Source organism: Myotis lucifugus, unplaced genomic scaffold (assembly GCF_000147115.1).
Source record: "Myotis lucifugus unplaced genomic scaffold, Myoluc2.0 scaffold_138, whole genome shotgun sequence".
NCBI classification, from domain to species: Eukaryota; Metazoa; Chordata; class Mammalia; order Chiroptera; family Vespertilionidae; genus Myotis; species Myotis lucifugus.
The window spans coordinates 1162107-1184631 of record NW_005871186.1 but is presented as its reverse complement, the minus strand read 5'-3'; the positions used below and the strand labels follow the sequence as shown (position 1 = coordinate 1184631).

Sequence of the window (22525 nt, the reverse complement as noted above, 5' to 3'; positions counted from 1 at the left end):
GGAGGGGCCTTCTGTATCTGCTATAAATTGCTCTGCAGTTTGCTCTGCTCTCGGTCTCTTAAGTCACTTTTTAAATTAACCTTATGACTTAATAACTGATCTCAGTGGGGCCTTGACTTACGAGTTTAATTTGTTCTGAGACCGAGCTTGTTAAGGAGCTCGTTAACTCAAATTACTCTGTCAACTCAATGCAAAAAATCGGCCGAGAGACAGCTGGTATCTCAAAAAACTCAAGTCGGGGCACTCGTAAGTCAAGGCCCCACTGTACTTCCAGAAGGAAATAGGTGCCATCTGATCAATAAAGTGGGGTTGGAGAGAGAGAGAGGAAGAAAAGATGAAGACAAATGTTCTAACTCTTTGAGTGCAGGGACTATCTTTTTCATCTCTGTACGTTCCTCAGTTCTTGGCACATAGTAGACACCAATATATTTATTGAATAAATGAGAATGTTTGTAGGTGTGGATTCTGCTAAAGATTAAGGAAGTGTTGACTAAACCACAAAGGCTAACTGACATATCTGTTCTGGTATAACACAATAGTACCTGACAAATATTTGCTTATAAACTGCGTATGAAGTGTTTTCATTTTTACAGAGAGGAAGTTAATGCCATATTGCTTCTTACCAGTGAGTTGTAGGCACAGAATCTTGAGGCCCTGCTTTCTGCCACCGTAGCTCCCTATATAGATTTCTATCAGCACTTACCATGTTGCATTGTTTGTCTCCCCCATTTGTCAGTCAGTGAACTCCTTGAAGGACATAACGGCATCATTCTTCATCTCTGTGTTCTCAATACCTAACCTCTCACAGTAGCTAACATAGAGTAGATTTTCAAATGTTTATTGAGCTTGAATCTTAAAAAATCTAGTCCATCCCATCCACCCATGTTGAACATCTCCAGCAAGTGATCACTCAGTCTATGTTTAAACACCTCTAATGATAGAGAGCTTATCATTCTATAGTAAGTCTATTCCCTCTTTGAATACCTCTGTTGCAAAATTCTTCAAATTGGGCTAGAATTATTATTTCTGTAGCTTCAATGTCTTAGTCCTCTGTTCCTTTTCCCAGATCTTGCTTCTTTACATCTTTGACCCAAGGAGAGGCACATGTTCTTGCAGAGAATGCCTCTGAGGAGTGTAGGTTCAGTCCACCTGGGGCTATTTGGCCTGAGAGCTTACAAGTTTACTCCATGAAAGCCAACCCAGGATCATTCATTTGGTGTCATTCTTCATCTCCATTTTATTTGTGTTTTCTTTTGTTGTTTTGTTAATCTTCACCTGAGGATATATTTTCCATTAATTTTTTTAGAGAGAGTGGGAGAAAGAAGATGGAGGAGAGAGAGAAACATCAATGTGAGAGAGACACATCGATTGGTTGCCTCCCGCATGGGGAGATTGAACCTGCAACCCAGGTGTGTGCCCTTGACTGGGAATTGAACCCACGACCCTTAGGTTTCCAGGCCAACGCTCTAACCACTTACCAACACTGGCCAAGGATGTGTTTTCCTTTCTTTTTTTTTTTTTTAAACATGTGTGGATTCCTTTATTTCTTGAGGGTTGGGAAAGGTATTTCTTGATAATAGTTTTTGAAAAATATATTTTTATTGATTTCAGAGAGGAAGTGGGGGAGAGAGAGAGAGAGAGAGAGAAAAACATCAATGATGAGAGGGAATCATTGATTAGCTCAACCACTCAGCCATGGGCCTGGCTGTTTTCCCTTCTGGACATCCTTTATCTCTTTGCTCTTCAGAGGAGAATCTGTAGGTAAACATAAACTCATTAGTTCCCTCTAAAGTGCAACTTTCCCAAGGGGATGCAGAGTTAATGGCCATGGGGCTTTTAGCCCTGGGCAACTAGAGAGAAACAGTGCAGAAAGGAGAAACAGAGAGCTGGAGGCAGAGTGCATAAGCTCTGCTAAGGTTTGTGTTCTCTCTGCCCTTCCCCCTTCCAGTAGGGTGTTCTCAATAACTGAATGCCTCTGTTGCTTAAGAGGCCTCCAGTGATGTTTGACTCCCCACTGCCCATATGATTGAGCCTAACCTCTTCTTGTGTCTGTTACTTAGGGCCTTGCAGAAACAATCTTTTCTCCTTTTATTCCAATGGTAACAATAATAGCTAACTTTTCTTTTTGGTTAATCCTCACCCGAGGATATTTTTCCCATTGGTGTTTTTTTTTTTTTTTAGAGAGAATGGAAGGTAGGGGGAGAGACAGAGAGAAACATCAAAGTGAGAGAGACACATTAATTGGTTGCCTCCTGCACATGCTCCGGGGCCAGGACTGGATGGAGCCTACAACTGAAGTACTGCCCTTGACCAGAATGGATCCTTCAGTCCATAAGGGCCGATACTCCAACCACTGAGCAAAACCGGCTAGATCAGTGGTCAGCAAACTCATTAGTCAACAGAGCCAAATATCAACAGTACAACAATTGAAATTTCTTTTGAGAGCCAAATTTTTTAAACTTAAACTATATAGGTAGGTACATTGTTATTAACTTAATTAGGGTACTCCTAAGCTGGCCTTTCCTAAAAACGTCCTCAATCTGATTGAGGTATATTCTCTGAGGTCGACCCTTTCCAACTCTCCCATCCACACTCGTCTTGTATAGATAGACGAGTGTGGATGGGAGAGTTGGAAGGGGTCGACCTCAGCGAAAGTACCTCAAAACAATGTACCTCCCCCGCGCTGCGTATCCCGCGGCCCGTTGCCGACCAACCGACACCCCCCACTTCTTCTAACGCCACTTCTTTAAAATAGACTCGCCCAGGCCGAAAACCGACTTCTGCGCATGAGCCATGAAGTTTCAATCGCACTGTACGTGCGCACCCACACGTATTTTGTGGAAGAGCCATACTCTAGTGGCCAAAGAGCCGCATGTGGCTTGAGAGCCGCGGTTTGCCAACCACTGGGCTAGGACATAGCTAATTTTTTAGTGCTTGCCATGGTCTAGGGCAGTATGCTGAGCTCTTCAGAGGAAAGAGCATTAGCTCTTTTAATTCTATTTTAATACTATTATTATCTTTACTTTCTAGATGAGGAAAAACTGAGGCACAGCTAAGTAATTTATTCAGGGTTACATAGCTTGTAATTGGAGTTGGAATTTGACCCTGGTGATGTGACTCTGTGATCTCTATTGCTGGTGTAGTCTATAATATGGATTCACTATTTTCAAAATTAATTATGTGTTTATTGAGCATTTAATTATGCCAGACATTTTATTTGGTCTTGGGAATTCATATATGGATAAAGAGACAATCTATGCTTCAAGGTCCTTGCTCTTGTGAAGTTACTTCCTTTTCCTTTTTTTTAATCCTCACCTGAGGATATTTTTCTATTGATTTCTTAGAGAAAGAAGAAAAGACAGAGAGGAATATCGATGTGAGAGAAACACATTTTGATTGGTTGCCTCCTGCATGTTGCCCTGACTAGGGCCTGGACCAGGGAGGATCCTGCAACCGAGGTACGTGCCCTTGACCGGTTGAACCCGGGACCCTTTGGTCTGAAGTTTGTCGCTCTATCCACTGAGCCAAACCGGCTAGGACTGAAGTTATTTTCTAATGGAGCATCAGAGTAGATAACAAATAAGTGACAAACAAGATAACTCCAAATGGTTGTAAGTGCTCTGAGGGTTATGTGATAAAGAGCTGTAGGGTGGTTATGGAATGCCTCCTAGGAGGTGATATTTGAACCAAGACCTGAATAATGAAGACCTAACACTTTAGCTGATATGAAGATTTGGAAGCAGACATGTGTCAGGTAGAGGGAGAAGCAAGTTCCAGTTGGTGCTAATGAGCTAAGCATGTGTTGGGACCAAAAAGAAGGCCAATGTGACTGAATTATAGTAAGCAGGTGAAAAGTAGTACCATTTGAGGTTAGGAAGTTTGGCAGAGTCAGATCTGTACGGACTTGTAGATGCTGCTAAACATGTTGAATTTTATTGATTGTACAATGAAAAGATTTTGGAAGGCTTTAAAAATAGAAGTGAGCAGATTTGCATTTTAAAAATGATCTTTCTGGCTGTTTTCAGGAATTGCATTGGGGGGTATTCAAAGAGAGCAATTAGACTATTGCAGCAGTCCAGATGAGAAATGATAGTGTTGTAGTTGGGAGTGGGGTGGATGAATTTAGAATGTGTTTGTTTTTAAAAAAAAATAGATTTTATTGAATTTTTACAGAGAGGAAGGGAGATGGATAGAGTTAGAAACATCAATGAGAGAGAAACATCGATCAGCTGCCTCCTGCACACTCCCCACTGGGGATGTGCCCGCAACAAGGTACATGCCCTTGACTGGAATCAAACCTGGGACCCTTGAGTCCGCAGGCCGACGCTCTATCTACTGAGCCAAACTGGCAGGGCTAGAATGTGTTTTAAGTAGAGTCTACAGGACTTGCTGGTGGATTGGACATGGATGTAAGAGAAAGAAAATAATTAAGTTCAACTTTCAGGTTTTTTGGATTTGTTTTGCTCTGATTTGATAATTGGCAACAGCATGGTTGATGGTATCTCTTGCTGAAATAGGAATGACCAGGGAAGAAATTTGGAGGGGGAGGGAGGAAATATAAAAAATTTTATTTGGCCACATTAAGTTTGAGATGTTGCTATTTAAACGTCTAAGTGGTGATGTTAATTAGATAAGTGAAAATGTGAATTTAGAACTCAGGGGAGATGTCTGAACATTGGTCTGGGATTCTGAAGATCTGACATTTTATCCTAGTTCTATCGCACAGGTGTTAGGCACTGTTAGGCAAGTCAGTAAGGCACTGCAAGCTTTAATATTGTCAGCTTAAAATATTAATAAAGTTATTTGTTATGCCAATCTCATGTCTATGGGGGAGAATTCTGTTCACTCATTTATTCATTGATCAAACATACTCTGAGCATTTACCAGGCACTATTTTAGCTGTGAAGGATAATGAAGACATAGGCCCGGTCCTCAGGCTGCTCATAGTCTAGTAGTGGAATGGTTAGTCATTTACTATTAAACAGATGTAACAACAACTGTAATACAGAGAAGCACAGAGATCTCTGGGAGCACAGAAAATGGTGGGCAAGGGATCAGGAAAGGCTTCCCAGAAGTGGCACTTTAGCTGGTATGAAAGATGACTAGAAAGTAACCAATTAAAGAAGGAAGGGAAGGGTCCTCTTGGCCGAGGAACAACATGTGCAAGGTGGGAGGTGAGAGGGAGAGAATGGCATTGCCAGGGAACTGTGTGTAGTTTAGTATTACTGAAGCATCAGAGTAGAAGGTGGGGAGTAATCAGAAAGTAGGGAGACTGGAAAGGGAGGCTTGTGTGAGATCACGTGAGGCCTTATATGCTGTGCTAAGGAGTCTGGATTTTTATCTGTAATGGATGATTAGCTACAGAAGAGCTTTAGGTGAGTGACATGAATCAGGTTTGCTTTAGAAAGATCACTCTGGGTACAGAACTGGAGAAGAGATTAAAGAGCAGGGAAGACTTGCCTTAACCCTTTGAGTGCCAACCAATATCCTAGGAACTATGCTAAAATTGCCAAGGCATTTTTGCTGATTTTACAGCAGTTTAGGAAAAAAATTATGAATCACAAGTAAATGAAGTTACATATTCAAAAACTTAAGGAAACCTTTACTACATTGGTTTAGTAATATCATCATCACTAATAAAAGCAGACTTAGAACTGGACGCCATTTCGAAGCTTTGATAGAGCTCCTGGCACTTTTGGTGAAAGACAGGAGGAGCGTGATTGCGCTCCCTGGCACTCTAGGGGTTAATACAGGTAAGGGGCTTCCAGATTTATCTACTTCCAGAGTGCATGTACTTTCTGGTATATTATACATAGTACAGGGGAGCATATGTTAAGTGCCAGAGGAGTTGCGGGGCAGAGGAAGGTAAAACTGGAAAGGCAGTCTGGGATCAGATTGTGGTCAGGTGTGGTCACAAGAGCTCACTTTCAGTGTTCTTGTTGAGAGCATTGTGTAGCCTGCTGAGGAGTTCTGACTTTCTTTTATAGGCAGCATTGGGACACCAGAAAATTTTGAACTTGGGTGACACAGTGACTGGCTAAGAAGGGCATGAGATTGAAGGACCTTATTTGTAACTTGAGTAATTAAAAGGAAGGAAAAGATGGTAGAGACATTTCCTTCCACACTGACCTAGGCCTTCTGGTGCAACCACCTGTGTTCTTCATTCTCCCCAAAGCATCCTTTAGTCCTAGCTGTATGCTGTATTAAGTTTGCAAAGTATTTATTGTTGTTATTAATGATCATGTAGGGCAGAGGTTCTCAACCTGTGGGTCGCGACCCTTTGGGGGTCGAACGACCCTTTCAAAGGGGTTGCCTAAGACCATCGGAAAACACATATATAATTACATATTGTTTTTGTGATTAATCACTAAGCTTTAATTATGTTCAATTTGTAACAATGAAAATACATCCTGCATATCAGATATTTATATTACGATTCATAATAGTAGCAAAATTACAGTTATGAAGGAGCAACGAAAATAATTGTATGGTTGGGGTTCACCACAACATGAGGAACTGTATTAAGGGGTCACGGCATTAGGAAGGTTGAGAACCACTGATGTAGGGTTTCATGTTAGTATTTCTCTTATGAGGAAGACTCACTTTCTAACTTAGTAGCCATAGAGGATGGAGCACTTTTGTTAGCTCTACATCTCTGATGCGGTCCAGATGCCAGCCTGTCTCTTTGGATCAAGTTCTGAGTTCCTTAAGAAGAAAGGGCACTTCAAATAGAGCCAAAGTATCATTCACTGCTAGGAATGAGCATAGTTTGTGATTCTGTCATGTCCTTGATATCTTCCACTGGCTAAGGGATTGGAGGGAGGGGCCAGTATTCTAAGTGATGAAGAATTTTGATATCTACTTCTGAGTGTGGGCTACTGAAGGAATGGGTTATACAAAAGTTGCTTCTTTTTTCTCAGAGAGAGTAGCTGTTTTGGGGGTGACTGATGGCAGTGAATATATACAAATTAAGTTCTGTTGTTTTCAGATGGTTTTCCCAGTTCCTCTGGTTACTTCAGCAGCATCCCCATTGTTTGTTCAGGAGGGAATTATTCAGTCTCTGTGTATTTCCAAAGTATGTGGTTTGTGTCTAGTGCTAGGTGTGAAGTGTGAGAGGGATACTGAATGAGTAAGGCATTATGTAACATCCATCTAACATTTATTGAACACATCCAATGTGCCAGATTATGTGCTAGTTCTTTGAAACACAAAGAGGAATAACATTCCAATGATTCTTGGACCACTTGACACCCAGTAGGATTGCTAAATGGGAGAAAATATCTGATGAAGGACACGTGTTCAGAATATATAAAGAACTCTTACAACTCAACAAGAAAAAGATAAAGAACCCACTTAAAAATGGACAATCTGAATAGACTTTTCTCCCAAAGAAAATATACAAGTGGCCAATATCACATGAAAAGATGTTCAACATCTTTTAGCCACCAGAGATCCCACTTCTATACTCACTAGTGATCACATAATAAAAAAACACATAATAGCCGAAACCGGTTTGGCTCAGTGGATAGAGCATCGGCCTGCAGACTGAAAGGTCCCGGGTTCGATTCCGGTCAAGGGCATGTACGTTGGTTGCGGGCACAGTAGGAGATGTGCAGGAGTCTCCCAAAGAAAATATACAAGTGGCCAATATCACATGAAAAGATGTTCAACATCATTTAGCCACCAGAGATCCCACATCAATAAAATATATTTTAAAAAAAAAACACATAATAACAAGTGTTGTTAAAAGTGTGGAGAACATGGAACCCTCATACATTGCTAGTGGAAATGATAAATAGTATAGTGGCTGTGGAAAACAGTTTGGCAGTTCTTAAGCATAGAGTTACCATATGATCCAGTAATTCTACTCCTAGGTATATATTTGAGAAATTAAAACAAAAGCTTATACACAAATGTTCATAGCAATATCATTCATATTAGCCCAAAGTAGAAGCAACCCAAATGTCTAAAAACTGATGGATAAATAAGATATATATCCATACAGTGGAATGCTACTTGGCAAGAAAAAGAAAAGAACTGATGTATGCTATAACATGGATGATCCTTGAAAAACATTATGCTATGTGAAAGAATTCCATCAAAAAAGACCATCTAATCTAATAAAAGACAAAAAGGGTAATTAACTGTACCTCCGCTACACTTCCCATTGGCTAATCAGGGCGATATGCAAATTAACTGCCAACAAAGATGGCGGCTGGCAGCCACGCAGCTGAAGCGAACATGAGGCTTGCTTGCTCCAGTGATGGAGAAAGCCAAGGTTCCCCGCCTGCCGTGGCCCGGCTCTAAGCTCCAAAAGCAACAATGTTTCAATTATAGAAGCTAAACAAACCCCAGATACCTGCTTTCAGCTGGCTGCGGCCGTGGCCTCAGAGCTGGGAGCGCCAGTGACAGCAACAATGTTTCGATTATAGAAGGTAAATAAATCCCAGAATAAAAAAAAAAGAAAAAAAGGAGAGGCTGGGAGCTTCAGTCGCCTGCCAGCCTGAAAACGGCCCTCAGCCCCTCACCCAGACTGGCCAGGCACCCCAGTGGGGACCCCCACCCTAAAGGGGGTGTGGCCATCCTGAAAACAGCCATCAGCCCCTCATTTAGGCTGGCCAGGCACCCCAGTGGGGACCCCCACCCTGAAGGGGGTGTGACCAGCTGCAAACAGCCATCAGCCCCTCACCCAGGCTGGCCAGGCACCCAGGTGGGACCCCCACCCTGATCCGGGACACCCTTCAAGGCAAACCAGCTGGCCCCCACCCATGCACCAGGCCTCTATCCTATATAGTAAAAGGGTAATATGCAAACTGACCCTAACAGCAGAAAGACTGGGAATGACTGGTCACTATGACACACATTGACCACCAGGGGGCAGACGCTCAATGCAGGAGCTGCCCTCTGGTGGTCATTGCGCTCCCACATGGGGGAGCTCTGCTCAGCCACAAGCCAGGCCAATGGCTGCCAGTACAGCGGTGGTGGTGGGAGCCTCTCCTGCCTCCTCAGCAGCACTAAGGATGTCTGACTGCAGCTTAGGTCTGCTCCCCGCTGGCAAGTGGACATCCCCCGAGGGCTGCCGGGCTGCCAGAGGGATGTCTGATTGCCAGCTTAGGCCCAATCCCCCGGGGAGCAGGCCTAAGCCAGCAAGTGGTCATCCCCCGAGGGGTCCCAGACTGTGAGAGGGCACAGGCCGGGCTGAGGGACACCCCCCCCCCAGTGCACAAATTTTTGTGCACGAGGCCTCTAGTATATTATAAAACTTCATTTATATGAAAAATCCAGAAAAAGCAAATCTGTAGAGATGTAGATTTGTGTTTGCCTAGGTTGGGTGTGGGAATAGGAAGTTGGCAAATTAGCATGAGGTGTGTTTTTTAGAGTGATGGAAATTATTTAAAATAAGATGATTGAGCAACTCTGTAAATATTGAATTATCCATCTTAAGTGGATGCTATACCTCAGTAAAGCTTTAAAAACAATCCTTGGCCTCAAGATGATTAGAGCCCAGCAATGGAAACAGATTCAGAAACAAATATAAAAGTAATGTGACCTTGGAGGTATGTGCAAGTTGCAAAATTTTGTGGGAGAACAGAGGAGGAAAGGAATTACTTCACCTTCAGAGATCTACCAGATTTTAAGCTCCTTGAGTGTGAAGCTGTTAGTTATTATTGTATCCCTGCCTAGAGCTTAACATCTGATCAGTTAACAGTTGTCAAATGGATGTGTGAATGAATAAAGTTGGAGAATGTCTCACAAAGGAATTTATATTTGAGCGGCATTTTAAAGAGTGAATAGAAATGAACTAGACAGTGAAGGCGAGGAAAGAATTCTAGCGGGAGAAGACAGTAGCAGCTTTTAGTAGAAGCAGTGAGGGATAAAAGGGAAGACTGGTAGGTGGTTCAGTGTGGCTAGAGTGTAAGCCATTTGGTGGGGAGTGGTGAGATAAGTAGCTTGTTGGACCAAATTATGAAGTACCTTCCATGTCATGCAAAGGAGTTTGGACTTTAAGCCGCAGGTAATATAAGGTTATCAGAATTGGTCAAGAATACAGTCAGATGTGTCTGATAAAGATCATTGTGGCTGCTCCTATATTATGAATCTGTTCCGGCAAGATCAGAGTTAGAGAGATCACCTTGAAAGTCACTGCATTCATCTAGGAGAGAGCAAGGATAGAGTCTGTACTAAGGAGGTGTGGCAATGAAAAATTTAAGAGAGATTTCCTAGGTGAGTAAATGTGATCAGCACCTGAATAGTCCAGATTAGGACTTCATAGAAAGGATAATTCTGTTCTGAAAGGGTTCCTGGAAGAGGTCATGTCTGGATTGGGTCTTATGGATGGGTAGAAAAGTGTAGAATGTATAGGAAGCTGGTGTGCATATAGGGAAGAGTGAGGGAAGAGGACCAGGTGGAGAGGAAGCCAGTCTGAGAAATAACAAGCCAGTCTGATGGTAGGAGGGGTGGGGTGGGGGGCAGACAGCAGCCACAGCAGTTCTTACAGCTAGTATCTACTTGCACTTCACTGCCCAGAGTGTGCTGTCCATGTTAGGCCTTTCTGTTTGGCTAAGCATAATCCCCAGATGATTTATGAGTTCTGAAAAGTGAGGTAGGTAGTTCTACTTCGATTTGTTGGTCTTGAATTCTTGGCAAGTCTAAGGAGTTGGAGAAAAAATGTGAATGAGAGGAGAACGGGGAGCCACAAATATGGGTAGCCTGTGAACCTTTGGACTTCACTTATTCTAATTATGCAGCAGATCACTGTATCTGTCCACAAGATAGAGGCAGTCAGCCTGGTTGTTGTGCTGTATTCATACCAGGTTTAGAAGCTAGCTAATCTCTCCTTTCTCTGTGCTTACACAGCATTTTGTTTATATGTCAGTGTTATCCTTATCATATCATATTTTGGTTAATAGCCTGCCCCTCCTCCTCTGACTGTGAATACCTCAAGAGCAAAGGTTGGACTTAGTCATCTCTAATATTTTGTGAAAGAATGAGGTCTTTAGCTGCAAAGTTGATCAGTCTTTAACTCTTGGAAGGATCAACTGAGACCTCTGAAATGCTAGGTTGCCCTGGTGGATGGGGTTCCAGAGTTTAGGTCCCTTTGCAGTTAGCAGGTACCTGAAGCCAGAGCAAAGGACCATCCCCTGAGTGATGGATGAATATAGTAGTCACTTGGTACATTTTCATTGATTTAATTTGGTCACAACCTATTATATCACACCTCACCACACTGAAGGCATTTTGCTTTAACTTCAGTGGTAACTAAATAAACTGGGGGTTTGGAAAGCCAGAGTGTTATAGCTAACTTCAAAGCTTTGGAGTTAGACAAATTTGGTGTGAATTACTACTTTGAAAATCACCTAAGCCAACCCCCCTCCCCCCCTGCCCCAATTTTATATGTGGGGAAACTGAGGCATGGAGAGAAGTGCCCTGTTCTTTGGAATAAATCAAATAAATAGCCATGCCAGATTAGGACCTACAACTTTCTCTTCACTGAGAAAGGTAGTTGTTGCCCTGAAACCATTTCTTGGGGTAAAACGTGGGAATGAGTTAAACCCCAAGGAATGAAGATATACCACATGGGCTCACTTTCACTGTTCATCCCACCCAGTGTGTTCAATTTTGGAAACCTTTTGGGGAAACTAGAGCAGCGGTCGACTGACTGGTCGCCACGGTGGGACCACCGGTTGGCTGCGACTGCTGAACTAGAGTATCTACATGTAGCAACAAAACAGCTCTTTTTTTTTTTTTTTAACTCTTTCGTCTCTTTAGAACACTGCTACCAGAAATTATTTAATGTATATAAATAAATGCTTATTTACATGTTTATTATGTCTTTTGTATTAGAATGCAAGTTTACGTTTTATAAGGAAAGAGACTTTGTTTTATGTCTGTCTTGTGATTTAATGAATGAACAAATGAACAAACAAACAAATATTTATTCCTGGTATCATTAAGATGCCAGGAACATGCTTCCTGTGACTTTGGCATTTGTAGGTCAATGACATGTCTATTTTTTTGTTTGGATTTGATCATTTATGAATGTAAATAAACCCTTCTTGAATACAGACTACACATTATTGTCAAATGATTGCCCAATGACTTTATTTAATTTATTTTTTTTAAAAAATATATTGATTTTTTACAGAGAGGAAGGGAGAGAGATAGAGAGTTAGAAACATGGATGAGATAGAAACATCGATCAGCTGCCTCCTGCACATCTCCCACTGGGGATGTGCCCGCAACCCAGGTACATGCCCTTGACCGGAATCGAACCCGGGACCCTCAGTCCTCAGGCCGACGCTCTATCCACTGAGCCAAACCGGTTTCGGCTGCCCAATGACTTTATAGTGTTTATATGAGTGGAGTGAGGTTGCCTTTTTGTGTGTGTGTGGATTTAGGCAGTGTGAGATTTAGTGTGAACTTAATCCTCAGGCTGTTTGATCAGGTAGACCCATTAGAAAAGAGAATTTCACAATGGGAGAAAAAGGAGACATATGTAATACTTTCAACAATAAAGATTTTTAAAAAGGAAAAAAGAAAGAAAAAGAAAAGAGAATCTCAGAGCAAAGTGACTTGGCAGCTTGGTGAGACAACAGGACCCAGGGCTAACTTATCCATTAGGTATAATAGGCACAGTACTCAGGGATCCACAAAAAATGTCTGAATTTTTAAAAATATATTTTTATTGATTTCAGAGAGGAAGGGAAAGGGAGAGACAAGGGGAGAGAGATAAAAACATCAATGATAGAGAATTATTGACCGGCTACCTCCTGCATGCCCCCTATTGGGGATCAAGCCCACATTTTCAGACATGTGCCCTGATTGGGAATTGAACCCTGGTTCATAGGTCGACGTTCAACCACTGAAACACACCAGCTGGGCAAGATGTTATTCTTTTTGATGACTTGAGTAATATTCCATTGTATACATGTACCACAATTTCTTTATTCATTCATCTGTTGATGGACACTTAGGTAGCTTCCATACCTTGGCTATCCTATATAATAAAAGCCCAATATGCAAATTGTCCCCTGGACTGAAGTTTGGCTAGGAGTTTGACTGCTCGACCAGTTGCTATGATGTGCACTGACCACCAGGGGGCAGATGCTCCAGCCAGTAGGTTAGCTTGCTGCGGGTGCTGGTGAGCTGGACTGGAAAGTGAGATGTAAGGTGAGAGCCCTCAGGAAGCTCCCAGGGTTTGACCGGAGCCCCGGGTGGAGGCGGGAGCCAGGAGGGACCAGGTGGTGGGGGAGGCTGCTATGCGTGATCCGAGAGCCTGGACTAAACAGATCTCTGCAGCCTGTGGCATTCTCAGTGCGCAACTTACAATCTTCAGAGCTGCTTCATTTTATTTGTTAAGTTTCACTAACTACTCCAGGAGAGTGGGTAGCACCATTATGGGGGTTGGGGGGATGGTCCAGGCACACCTGCCAGAGGCCAAGGGGTGGCCTCGGGCTCCTGGGGTCGCAGCAGAGAGGAGGGCAGGGCTGAGTCGGAGAAACTGAGTCTAAACATTGAAAGGAAGTGGGAGGCAGTGAGTGGCAGAGGGTGACAGCTGCTCAGGGGCCTAGAAAAGCTGCTGGGTGGGGGCATTCGAGGAGCCCGGTACCTCTCCCACGGGATAGGCTCCACGTCTCTCCCTCCTCCTCCCTGTGACCAGTCACCCCAGCTCTCCTCAAAGGCCCCGCCTGGGCTCCCCCTCACCCGCCTCCACAGCTGCACAGCCCCACACAGCCCCGCCTCGCCTTTGGAGAGCTCCGCCCCCTTAGAAGAAAAGGGGAGGCTGCAGACAGGAGGTTGCAGGAGGAGGGGGCAGAGCAGGGCCTACCAAATTAGATGAAGGGGAGGGAGGGAGAGACCCCACAGGACTGGGGACAGAGATGGGCTGGGGAAGGAGGGCCGTGTGGAAGCATCACCCTTAGTTAAAGTAGAAATTCTGACCCCATTTTACAGACCCCAGCAGAGTGTGTGTTGGGACGGGGGGGTGAAGACAAAAGGAGGGTGTGAGGGGACTGGATGGATGGAGAGTAGCAATGTTTGATTCATGGCCTATTTTTATTTTTGTTAATATATTTTTATTGATTTCAGAGAGGAAGGCAGAGGGAGAGAGAGATAGAAACATCAATGATGAGAGAGAATCGATCTATCTCCCGCACACCCCCTACTGGGGATTGAGCCCACAACTCAGGAATGTGCTCTTGACTGAAATTGACCTTTCAGTGTGCAGGCTGTGGCTCTATCCACTGAGCCAAACCATCTAGGGCGACCCATGGCCTATTTAAAACCGCTGCAGTAGGCTGAGTAGGGGTCTTACCACGATGGTATTACCTGATAATGAGAGTGTCTCTCCTCATGTTGGGGTAATCGGAACTGCAGCAAAGTAAAGACACACCCATGGAGCCTGCAAAGGGTTTCCATGCACACGATGCAATTTACTTCGTGTGGCAGCTGAAGAGGGTGAGCAGAGTCTTGGAAGGACATGAGGGCTCCAAAACCAGGGGCTGGAGGGAAAGTGTGCCCCAAGCATTCTTTGCCGTGAGTTACAATCTCTCTATATAAAAGCCTAATATGCTAAGTGTCCGAGCGGTCGACTGACCAGTCGCTATGACATGTACTGACCACCAGGGGGAAGATGCTCTGACCGGTAGGTTAGCTTGCTGCTGGGGTCCTGCTGATCAGGACTGGGTGAGACAGGGCTGGACATGCCCTGGAGCCCTCCTGAGGTCCCTCCCAGGCCACCGGCCCCGGGACTGGGAGAGATGGCCCTGATCAGCCCCAATCGCCAGCAAGGCGGAGGGACCCCACCCCATTCTCAATTGTTTGTATGCTTTGTAACTTCATGGTTATGTTAGTCCTTTCCTGGAACATATTTCTCTAATTTCCTCATTGAGGTAGTATTTCACATCTCACCTCCAGGAAGTTTTCACTAATCTGTCACGCCATAGGTTGGATGAGAAGTCCCCCCCACCCCCACCCCGCTTTTTTTTTCTTCCATAGCAAGTCTTTGATATCTAATAAAGAAATATTATGTTTTTATCTCATAGGTTGTGAGAATCTTGGGAATTAGGTTCATTCTTTTGTCCTTATTGCCTAGCACAGACATGCAAAACAATGGCAGTCATAGACATGAGCCAGAGTTACTGGTTAGTTCTAGAAGGGAGAGATCAGTGGGGAGTAGAGTACTAGGGAAGGCTTCATAGAAATTGTGACACTTAAAGCTTCTTGTAATTCCTTGGTGGATATTGATGAATGTGTAAGCACCTTATTTTGGGCAGGGACAGCCTAAGACAGTAATGGATTTTTTTGGTGGTGTCTTTCTACAGGTTGATATGTCACACCTCTCCCCAGAGGAGCAATGGAGGTAAGTGTGACAGTGTGGGCCCCTCAGGCTGGGGACTATCGGGTAATCCAACTAATAGAGTTCTATTCTTTTTGCTTCCGTGTCTGTGAGAGACAGTGACTCATGACCAGTAGGCTAGGTCTTTGGGATTTTTTTCCAGTACATGGGTCACTTCTGGGTAGCTCCCTTGGTCCTGGGAAGCAAATGCATAATTGTACCAAACTATCCACCTAGGTTTTAATACTAGTTGTACCATTTCCTAGCTATGTGATTTTGTGCAGGTTACTTAACTTGCCTTAGTTTTTTTCATTTGTCAGGTGTGGATCAAAATAGTACCTGTACCTCATAGAGTTGTGAGGATTAATATATGTGAAATTCTTAGAACAGTGCCTGGCATGTGGTAAGCTCCAGTGTTACCTACTTTGAAGATGATTATCATCATTAACATTATCATCATTATGCATGAAATAGGTAGAGGGATCTGATTGAGAAAATGGGAGATCTCAACTTGCTGGTAACTTGCTGTGTAACCAGAGTGGGCCAACAAATATTGTCATGATTTCTAATTAGTAAAGGAGTTTCAGAGTGATTGCCCCACAAACTTCACAAGATGGCTGACCAGTGAGAAGTCAACCAAATAAAACCTAATAATGAGAAAAAAACCTTTTAGATTAAAACTATTGATTATAAAATATAGAATGGCAAAGATATTAATGCATATGACAAACCCAACAAGATTTTAGATGACTTTAAGCTTAATATACACCAGTTGTGTACCTCAGCTACTGAAATAATTCACATGATTTGGAAGATGTTCATAGAAATATGTTATCAGCCTTAAGGTAGGGACAGTGCCATTGTGCTCTGCTACACTGAGGCCACACTGGATGTTGTAGACACTATAGTATAAGAAGATCTTTGGCTAAATAATGTCTCGAAGAATGCAACCAGGATTAATGGTCTTCACATTATGTTATATGAATAGTATTTACAAGATCTAGAACTAAAAATAAATAAAAGAAATAAATACCTAGAACTAAAAAGGCCAAGAAAATGGTGATAGGAACAGGATAGTTTTTGGTTTTGTTTTTAAAAAATAAGATCATGAGCAATCTTTGAAGGGGCAGCATTGGAAAAGAGGAGTGGATATGTCCTTTATTGTTCCAGAGTGTAGGTTTAGGTCCTGGAGCTATAGAAAGATAGATTTTGTATCATTATCTAATTATTAAAGAAATACCTTTAATAATTATGGTATATTAAGAGGTAGAGAACCTCCTCCCCCCCCTCCCCATATATATCTTTTTATTGATTTCAGAGAGGAAGAGACGGGAAGAGAAAGAAACATCAATGATGAGAGAGAATCACTGATTGGCTGCTTCCTGCACGCCCCCTACTGGGGATCGAGCCCACAACCCGGGCATGTGCCCTTGACCGGAATTGAACCCAGGACTGTTCAGTCCGCAGGCCGACAATCTATCCACTAAGCCAAACTAGCTCGGGCACTCCTACCTCTTAAAGCATTGGAGTGTTAGTCCTTCATAAGCACATATGAGTACCTACAATGTGTCAGACACTGCTGGTTCTAGAATAGATAACTTTAAGAGGCATATGTTCTTTTTTTTTTTTTTAATATTTTTATTTCACAGAGGAAGGGAGAGGGAGAGATAGAAACATCAGTGATGAGAGAGAATCATTGATTGGCTGCCTCCTGCACGCCCCCAACTGGGGATCAAGCCCACAACCGGGGCATGTGCCCTTGCCTGGAATCAAACCCGGGACCCTTCAGTCCACAGGCTGATGCTCTATCCACTGAGCCAAACCAGTCAGGACAAGGCATATGTTCTTAAGCCAGTGGAAGTATTTCATACAAAGGATATCAAAAATAATTTTTCCATTGAGTGGGAACTTGAAATAGATGTCTTCTTTGGTCTTTTCTAGATTCTTTCATTGTTGTGCACATCCATTCAGTTATATACTGTCTGAGAACAAGAAATGTATTTCTTATCTATAATTCCCCACAGTCCTAAGGCATTTAAAGTGTTACTTGTCCTTTTAGTTTAGCTTATTCTCACAATAAGCCTATGAAGGAGGTGGAAAAGATATGGACTCCTTTTGACAGATGAAGAAATTGTGATGTAGAGTTGTTAACTTTCTTGGTCAAGGCCACAACTTTAACCATTTGTATGTCATAAGTGTCTATAGACGGAAGTGGCAGACTTTTTTAAGTTAAATTAAAAATATTGTGGCAGTTAACTGGTTAAAGTTTCTTACTCCTAACCTTATTATCTTTTTGTCAGATTCTCTCACCCTGGATAGTGTTTTATGTAGAGTGCACCCTTAGGTGCTGTGGCTGGCTGGCTGACTGACATTTGGCTGCCCACTGAGTTTTAGCCCCTAACATTATATATTAAAAAATATTAAACGTACAGAAAACATGAAGAAATGCACAGTGAACACCCTTACACTCACCACCTAGATTCTACAATTACCTTTTGCTATATTTGCTTTATTATTTACCCATATTTCATCCCACTGTGTTCTTCTTGCCCTTGGGAACTCCGTGAAGATACCATTTATGTTGTCCTTTCCTTCCCTCCCTAATACCCCTATACATGGAAAACTTATACAAAAGCTACTGACCACAGGCTATATTTGTATTTGGTTTTCTGACTAAGTTTTCCTTATTCTTTTCCCTTGGCTGACTCTGACCCAGAGTAATAGGAGTAACTATTCTTCTCTGTTCTTAGAGAAAGCTTTTTGCCTGTATAGACCAAGGAAATAGTTTGCTGCCAATCCTCTGGACAAGAGAATGCCAGCCTTAGATTAAGTAAGAGTTTAAGTCCTTGAGGCTATTTCCCTGTGGATGTTGATGGTGAAGTCACTCTTGAATTAATATAAAGTCAAAGCAGTTTAGATTTTTCAGGCTGTAACTAGTTTTTAGGATCCTTGGTCCTGACAGAGAGGGTAGGATAAATAAAGCAAAACTTTAACCCTAGAATTATCACACATTTGCAGTGTTACTCCTTTATTGGTATCATAAATATCACTAAGATTATGGGGCTTTGTGGCTATAATCTTCTCTTTGGGTTATGTTTTCTTTTCAACGACAGAATTAAATAGGTCTGAAATGGGCAGTGACACAAGCTTCTGGGATCTCTTTCCTGCAACAGGAAAGGTGTTAGCTGTATCTGCCATTGGAGGCAGGCAGCAGACCACCCACATTTAATCCAATAGCTGAGCTTGGTTATTGGGGCCCATAGAACCCCTATTCTATATCAGAATGCCTTGTCTTCTGGGGCAGCGGTCGTCAACCAGTGGTCCGTGGACCACTGGTGATCCATGAGGTTCGAAAGGTTGGTGACCACTGGTTTAAGGCAACCTTTGGAGCAGCGGTTGCTCCTGGACCGCTGCTCTAGGGCATATGCATAGTACCCTACTGCTGCAAAATACAGGAGTGTGTTCTGAACTTTGGACGGGTAGAATATCCCTGGGAAGCACTACCTCTTTACCACCACACCAGCCCTAACCTGGCTAAACCCATCTGTTTGACTTTCAGGGTCGAGCATGCACGCATGCATGCCAAGCACCGTGGTCACGAAGCCATGCATGCCGAAATGGTCCTCATCCTCATCGCTACCTTGGTGGTGGCCCAGCTGCTCCTGGTGCAGTGGAAGCAGAGGCATCCTCGCTCCTACAATGTAAGCCATTTTGACTCTCTATTCTTTGTCTGCCAGTAATCAAGAGACCCTTCCTAAGTATTCTAGGATCCAGCCTAAGCCAAGCCACATGTAGGCAGAGAATGGACAATAATAATGAACTTTATGTATGAATGGTGAATTGTGTATGGTGGGTGTGTGTTTAAGGTGCAAGTGATTCAGAGGGTGAAAACAGGGATAGAACCTGAGACTATTTTTATGGCCAGAAAAGGTAGGCCCTTCCTTTTAAATATTTTGGGACATATTCATGAAGGAGATATTCATTAGGAACTATTGAAATAGAGGGAGAGAAGTGATCACTTGACTGGGAAGGTGGAGCCTCCAATAAATCTTACAGGTAGGATTTAGATTAATTTTTTTTAAAAGGCAGTATGAAGGAAATGAGGAATAAAAACATAAAACATACAGAGAAATACTCATAAATGACAGAAGTAAATCCTTCCTTATCAGCAATTACTTTAAATGTAAATGGATTAAATTCTATTAAAAGACAGAGATTAGCAGATTGTATTAAAAACCCCCACTATGATTCATTTATATATTGTCTGTAAGAGACACACTTTACTTATTTATTTTATTATTTATTTTTTGTTAATCCTCACCTGAGGATATTTTTTTCCATTGCTTTTTAGAGAGAGTAGGGGCGAAAGGAGGGTGTGGGGCGGGGGGAGAGAAACATTGACGTAAGAGAGACACATTGACTGGTTGCCTCCCACAAGTACCCTGACCAAGGCCGAAAATCAAACCTATAACCTAGGTATGTGTCCTTGACTGGGAATCGAATCTGGGACCCCTTGGTGTGTGGGCCAATACTCTAACCACTGATAAATACCAGTCAGGGCTATAAGAAATTCACTTTAGATACAAAGACACAGAGATTGAAAGTAAGAGGATGGGAAAAGATATTCCATGTATGCCAACAAATTAGTCACCCTAGAAGAAAATGGGTGTATTCCTAGAAACATAATCTTTCAAGACTGAATCATGAAGAAACAGAAAATCTGAATATACTGATTACTAGTAAGGAGATTGAATCAGTAATAAAAAATCTCCCAAAAAACAACAGTCCAGGACCAGACAGTTTCACTGGTGAATTCTGTCAAACATTCAAAGAAGATTTTAGTAGCTTTTCTTCTCAACCTCTTCCAAAAAATTGAAGAGGAGAGAATGCTTCTAAACTCATTTTACGAGGCCAGCATTACCCTGGTACCAAAACCAGACAAATATACTACAAAAAAATAAAATTACAGGCCAACATATTGATGAACATAGATGCAGAAATCCTCAGCAAAATATTAGCAAATCTAATTCAATAATACAGTAAAAAGATCATGCATTGTGATCAGGTGGGATTTATTCCAGGGGTGCAGGGATGGTCCAGCATCCACAAATTAATCATTGTGATATACCACATTAACAAAATGAAGGATAAAAATTATATCATCTCAATAGATGAAGAAAAAACTTCTGACAAAATTCAACATCTGTTTAAGATTTAAACTCTCAACAAAGTGGGCATAGAAAAAAAATACCTAGACAAAATAAAAGCCATTTATGTCAAACCCACAGCAAACATACTATCATTGGTAAAAAGATGAAAACTTTTTTTCTATGATCAGGAACAAGACAAGGATGCCCATTCTCACCACTTTTATTCAACATAGTATTGGAAGTCCTAGTCAACGCAGTTAGGCAAGAAAAAGAAATAAAAGCCCCAGCCGGTTTGGCTCAGTGGATAGAGCATTGGCTCGTAGACTGAAGGAAGGGTCGCAGGTTCGATTCTGGTCAATGGCCCGTACTTTGGTTGCAGGCTTGATCCACGTGCGGGAGGCAATCAATCAATGTATCTCTCTCACATTGATGTTTCTCTGTCTCTCTCCCTTCCTTCCATTCTCTCTAACAATCAATGGAAAAATATCATTGGGAGAGGATTAACAAAAATAAAATAAAGAAATAAAAGGCATATAAATTGGAAAGAAAGAAATCTGTCATTATATATATACTATATATACTAGAGGCCCGGTGCACAAAAATTTGTGCACTGGGGGGGAGGGGGGTTCCCCAGCCCGGCCTGTGCCCTCTCGCAGTCTGGGACCCCTCGGGAGATAATGACTTGCTGGCTTAGGCCTGCTCCCGGGTGGCAGAGGGCACGCCCAATCCCTGGGTGCAGCCCCTGGTCGGGCTCAGAGCAGGGCCCATTGGGGAGTTGGGGCGCTGCCCCCTGTCATGCACAGAGCAGGGCGGATCGGGAGGTTGCGATGCCACCCTCAGTCATGCTCAGGGTAGGGCTGATTGGGGGGTTGGGGCACCGCCCCTTGTCACACTCAAGGCAGGGTCGATGGGGAGGTTGCGGGCGCCACCCCCTGTCACGCACAGAGCAGGGCCAATCAGGGGGTTGGGGCACTGCCCCTGTCACTCACAGAGCAGGGCCAATCAGGGGGTTGGGGCGCTGCCCCTGTCACTCACAGAGCAGGGCCCATCAGGGGGTTGGGGAGCTCCCCCCCTGTCACGCACAGAGCAGGGTCGATCAGGGGGTTGAGGAGCTCCCCTCTGTCACTCACAGAGTAGGGCTGATAGGGGAGCTCTGTGCTTATCAGGGTCACATCACAACCCTGTAGTGACCAGGGTTTGGGGCGCCGCCCCCTGTCACACACAGAGCCGCAGGGCGATCAGGGGTTTTGGGCGCTGCCCCCTGTCACGCTGATCCCAGTGCCGGGAGCCTCGCTGCTCCACTGATCCCGGTGCCGGGAGGCATATTACCCTTTTACTATATAGGATAGCGGCCTGGTGCACGGGTGGGGGCCGGCTGGTTTGCCCTGAAGGGTGTCCTGGATCAGGGTGGGGGTCCCCACTGGGGTGCCTGGCCAGTCTGGGTAAGGGGCTGAGGGCTGTTTTCTGGGTGGCGAGTGACTAAAGCTCCCAACCGCTCCTTGTTTTCTTCTTCTTTTTTTTTTTTTTTATTCTGGGCCAGCTTTAGCTCTGAGGCCTCGCTGCTGAAAACATGGATACAATGTTTCGGTCTGGCTGGGTTTCAGTCCGAAGGTTTCTGGGGTTTTGTTTACCTTCTTATTTGCAACATAGTACATAGTTGCTTAGACTTGCAGTTGAGAGGCCGGCAAGTGAGGCGGGGAACGTTGGAGTCCGCAGCAAGCAAGCCTCATGCTCGCTTCAGTGCCTGGCTGCCGGCCGCCATCTTGGCTGACAGTTAATTTGCATATACTCACTGATTAGCCAATGAAAAGGGTAGCAGTCGTACGCTAATTACCATGTTTCTCTTTTATTAGTGTAGATTATGTGTAACAGGATATTGTAAAAATTAAGCTATGAAATTTTTATTAGAACGATTTTTACATACCGTTATATTGGCTGGGCTGCAAAAATATTTGTTGTGGGCTGCGAGTTTGACATGCTTGCTGTACAGGACGGCCCCACACCACAGAGGCACCTGACCCCAAACATTAACTGTGCT

The 22525-nt window shown here is 43.4% G+C and overlaps 1 protein-coding gene across 7 annotated transcripts in view; it reads left to right on the top strand.

Annotated features, from left to right (window-relative positions):
• RNF121 (ring finger protein 121) overlaps nt 1-22525 on the top strand; it is a 63365-nt gene that overhangs the window by 8528 nt on the left and 32312 nt on the right. For 5 of the 7 annotated variants that reach the window (XM_023758728.1, XM_006094501.3, XM_014460711.2 and 2 more), the window contains exons 2-3: nt 15324-15361; nt 18897-19038. In XM_023758728.1, the coding sequence (XP_023614496.1) occupies nt 15324-15361; nt 18897-19038 (180 nt within the window). The remainder of the gene's footprint in view (nt 1-15323; nt 15362-18896; nt 19039-22525) is intronic. The other 2 variants (XM_006094503.3, XM_006094502.3) reach the window with 1 other exon arrangement.